Here is a 4,614-nt window from a genome sequence, read left to right as displayed (position 1 = left end):
GCGCGGGCCCCGGGGCCGGTGGACCCTGCCCCTGTGGCTGTGCTCCTGAGCGGTCCCTGCGCCCAGGCGAGAGGAGGAAGCTGATACATGACATTAAATGCCCAACTTCACCCTTCTGGTAGACGCTCCTCTCACACAAACACACACACTGCCCACTCACATCAGTACTCAGGCAACCTGCACGTGCCTGAAGACCAGAGCTCAGCATGCTGCAGGCACGAGAAGCCAGTGTTCTGGGAAGCAAAGGGGTACTGAAGGTGTACATTAGGGGGGAGCTAATGTAGGGAGTAATGTAGACATACATTAGGGGGGAGCCTTGCCATAAGGACCTCTCTATTTGCACATTTCCACGGTTTCTTCTGAACCTCTCCTATTTCCCACTTCAGAGAGTGGCAGTGCGCACTCCTCAGTTAGAAAAGCAGCAGTCTGAAAATCTAAGTGAGACACAAACCACAAACACAATCCAAGATAGGAAGATAACACACTCCCAGTGTTATTTACTCACAACAGTAAAATGTGGAGGAACAGGGGTAGGTTAAAGCAGTCAGGAAAGGCAAGTTAAGAAAGGGGCTTCCAACTTCTTGCTCCTACCAGCTGCACCTCCCACGATTCTACTCTAATCCTGAGCACCCTCCTTGTGCCTGGCTCAGTGCAACATACACACCTGCAATAAAAGAAATCAGTGCAGATGATTTGTAGACTCCTGAAATACCATCGTCTTTGCAGCAGAAAAAACAGATTCTGCACCGCAATGGCTGGGAATGACCTCACCTCCAAGCTGCTTCAGGGATGGGGCTTTGTTTCTACTATGTTGACACAAGACTTTAGAGCGAAAGGGGATCGTTGCATATCCTGCCTGCAAACACAGCCCACTGATACCAGCCTTGCTGCCTCAGGCACACCCTTCTGCACAGGTGGGCAAGATGAGGCACTGCTGGGCACAGAAGAGAAAAACAGAGGTAGCAGAAGGAGTTGTCACACCCACCACTTTTTCCATCCAAACAGCACTTCCAGCACATCTGGGAAGTAGCAGTATGTTGGGATGAGGGTTTTCCCTGAGGAAATACCTCTCCCTGCCCTTGTCCCTTCCATCCCTGATGCCAAGCGAACTGCATTACAGCATTAAAGAGACGATGCAGGACTTGCTCTCCAGGCCTCTGTGTTTTCTCCCTCCCCAACACCTCATTCACCCATGAAATAATAAAGTCTCCCCATCTCCAGCAGGAGCAAAGTGTGCTGTGTAGCAGCTCATAAAGATGAGAAAAACATTCCTAGTGGAGAGCCCACTCCAGAGAGGTTAGTGCCTGTCAGCAGCAGGAGTAAACAGACTGTCTCCAGCTCCTCGGGTTTCCTGGCAGGGAGGCAGTGTCCTGCCTGCTACGGCTTGTTCTGGATGACAACAGGCCACAATTCGTGTGAGGTGAGTGTGCCCATCTTCAGCTCACATCAGCCTGCTTGTTTCTCTTCACTCAGCTGTAAACATGTTTAAGATTCCTATAAACACCTACAGGGCAGCAAGCCAGCCAAACATGCTCAATTAAAAAAAAAAGAAAAAAAATAAAAAGGAAGAAAAAGGCAAACCCCACAACAACAGAAACACCCTCCTACCCACGAGCACATGGTCCTGCCAACAAGGCTCCCTAGGAAGAATATGTAGGAATACCACCCTAAGACACTCACATCGCAAGAAAATCAAAAAAGGGTTTTTTCCTTTACCTGCCCAACTACTCATTCCAGCATCACCTTCAAAGGAAAGCCATCACTCACAAGAGCCCACACTATCCTCCCTGCCTGTCCAGCCCATCCCGACCTCCCTGACAGCTAGAAATGGGCCCAAGTCAACTTTGGCACACAAAAATCCCAACCCATGGTGTATACCAGGCACGAGTTCTGCACCTCAGGCTGATCCCTCAGCCTTTGACTTTAACATTACAGCAAAGTGAACCTCATGCCAGAGACTCTCACAGCACATGGTGATGAAGCATCATGAGTGCCAATGGATACTGATGATTACAGGATATTCTCCTAGACTCCTTATTCACTTTATCCAAACTATTCTATATGCTTGACTTCATTGCACAGCAGAGCTGCACATATCTCAAGAGAGGACAGTCAGGGCCCCAATTTTTAAGCATCACTTACTCAAACACCCACCCCCTGGGCATCTGACATCTGCTCTCTCCACCACACACTGGTCTGGGGGGTAAGAGGAGGAGAGGAACATAAAGCTGGAAGGAGGATCCACCATGCCTGAAGACTTGTTCTTAGGCACTGACTTGAGAGCAGGGATGGTGTGGGGGCATCGGAGGGGTTTGTGCTCCATCTCATGCATGGCTGAGAGGAAAAGAAGTCTTTTCTCTGAGTGCTTACAGCTTTGCAAGCGGAAGAATCACTTCTCTGGAAAGACAAAAACATACCTGGCTTTCCACACACAGGCTGTTCTACAGTGCCTTTTAGGGAGGCAAAGAGAAACTCCATTACAGACACAGGAGATGGAAACACTGATCTCCTGTAGATCTTCCAAACCCAGCAGCTTTTCATCTTTCTGGCCCCAATGGAGGAGCCTTTTAGCCTTTTGCCTAGAAAAGTTGCCCAAGAGAGAGCTTTTGTATTTTATCGTTAATAACTGGGGAGGCTGTTGCATCAGCTAAGTTGAGGTGGCAGCTCTTGGTTGGTCCCAGGTGTGACTTACAGTAGGGTTCCCAACCGGGACATGCAACAGAAAACAATGCAGAAACAAGGGGAAAAGTATTAATTGCTTGGAGAGCCACTCCCTCCTACATCAGCTTCCTGGGATCCTGGGAAGAGTCACCACATGGAGTCACAAACACAGCTGTCCCTGTCCCCAGAGAAGAAAATATCACTTAGTTTTAACAACCAAAAGAAAACAAATGCTATTTGTCTTCTGCTCAGATTTCTGATTTCTCTTAAAACAAAACAGGCTTTTAGAGGTAGTAGGGCAAGAGGAAGGGTGGGGAAGGTCACAGATTAACCTTCCTCCTGTTAGCAGGTTCCAGGATTCTGGCTACAAAGCCAAGAAAACATGACACCAAGTGCCCAGTGTGACCACAGCCCTCTGTGATGCTGAGCCGTGAGGAACTGCCTGCCAGAGGATTTTACCCTCCCACCCTTTCCAGCAGCATTTAAATACCTTCTGTTTGCAACGAACAGCAACGTCTCTGGTGGATTTGGGAGAACCTGGAATTTTATATAATTGAACTTTAATATAATGCAATTATTTTGCTCGTGTTCTGTTTTGGTTGGTAGTAACTGTAGTAATCTCACTGTTTCCAGTTTCAGTCTTAAAACAGAATTACTTTTACAACAGAGATGTAAAAATAACCCTGTCTTAAAGCAAAGAGGAAGAACTCAATTCATTAAGAAAGTTGTTTTTTCTTGCACATCTCTGCTGTCCCCACTCTCTCAGCCCACTTCTCCCACCCCTCCTTCTCCCTTTGCATTGCTGGCAGTGAAAGGACCACCAGCTGTACAACTCCAAACACCTGACTCAGCCCCTCTCTCCTCATAACCACTATTTTAAATACTTCTGAGGCGTTTTTCTCCCTTGCTTCTACACAAGCCTTCTGCCCACCTCTACAAATCCTCTCTAAGCATTTTTGGTGGGGTTTTGCCAAAGTGATGTACAGTAAAAGGCACGGTGAGATTGTGTTAAAGATGTAATGCAAAGTGGACTCGTAGAACAACTCACCTTCTCATTCCACCAGGCATAAAAAGAAGATTATTACTAGAGGATAGAAATCAGATCTGTTACACTGCTGGAACAATAAATATGTGTTTTTAGCAGTAATATCACGTATTATACAGAACAACTGTACAAGCTGAAGTCCCGTAATGGACTTTGTAGAAGTAGACATTCATAGTGCCCCTTGCACAGCCATAGTCCCAAGCTTTAAGACTGAAACCAAGCCTGACTCATGGGAGTGAAAATTAGGAGGTTTATAACACGTAATGAAAGGACCAATACGCTGGAAAATATCAATAGTTAAGCACTCACATGTAATTGAAAACATACTTTCAAATTAGATTAGTACCAAGTACTGATATTATTAAAAAGCAGCAGCAACATCACAGCCTTTTACAAAACCACGAGCTATTCAAAACCTTTCTGTAGCTCAAAAAAGAGAAGCGTAAAAAGCCACAGGACATTGATAGAATGTTCCTCTACTTCAGAAAGAAAAGCGCAGCTCAACGCACTTCGCCCGAGCCCTGCCGTGCTCCCGAAAGTTCGCACAAAGCGAGCCCGTTAGCAGGCGGGCGGTGCGCCTCTCCCGGGTATGCATTCCCTCCTGCTCTGCATACACTTCTCCTCGCATCAAAGCCGCATTCAAAGCATCTCTGCTGCCTTCCAGGTTCGCACCAGGGCACCAAGAACGAGAGACATCTCAAAGCCGTGGCTCTGGGCTCTGCAGTTCCAGCACGGTCAGACTTGGGTGGGTCTCCCGACAGAGAGGGGGTGAGACCCGTTAGACCAAAGGCAGGGAAGTGAACCCCCAGCGCCCGTCTCCTGCCGGGGGCCAAAGCCCCGCTCAGACCCCAGTGGCTGCGCTCACCCCGCGTCCCCCCGCCGGCCTGGGACGCGGGCCGCGCCCGCGC

At 48.2% G+C, this 4,614-nt stretch overlaps 1 protein-coding gene across 1 annotated transcript in view; it reads right to left on the bottom strand.

Moving 5' to 3' along the window:
- B4GALNT3 (beta-1,4-N-acetyl-galactosaminyltransferase 3) overlaps positions 1–3,717 on the bottom strand; it is a 64,379-nt gene extending 60,662 nt beyond the window's left edge. The window contains 2 exon segments of the mRNA XM_017726192.1: positions 3,152–3,198; positions 3,710–3,717. Coding sequence (XP_017581681.1) covers positions 3,152–3,198; positions 3,710–3,717 — 55 coding nt within the window.
- Between the last annotated feature and the right edge of the window lie 897 nt (positions 3,718–4,614).

Source organism: Corvus brachyrhynchos, unplaced genomic scaffold (genome assembly GCF_000691975.1).
Source record: "Corvus brachyrhynchos isolate BGI_N302 unplaced genomic scaffold, ASM69197v1 scaffold191, whole genome shotgun sequence".
NCBI lineage: Eukaryota > Metazoa > Chordata > Aves > Passeriformes > Corvidae > Corvus > Corvus brachyrhynchos.
The sequence above is the reverse complement of the archived record's forward strand: the minus strand, read 5'-3'. Positions and strand labels throughout refer to the sequence as shown.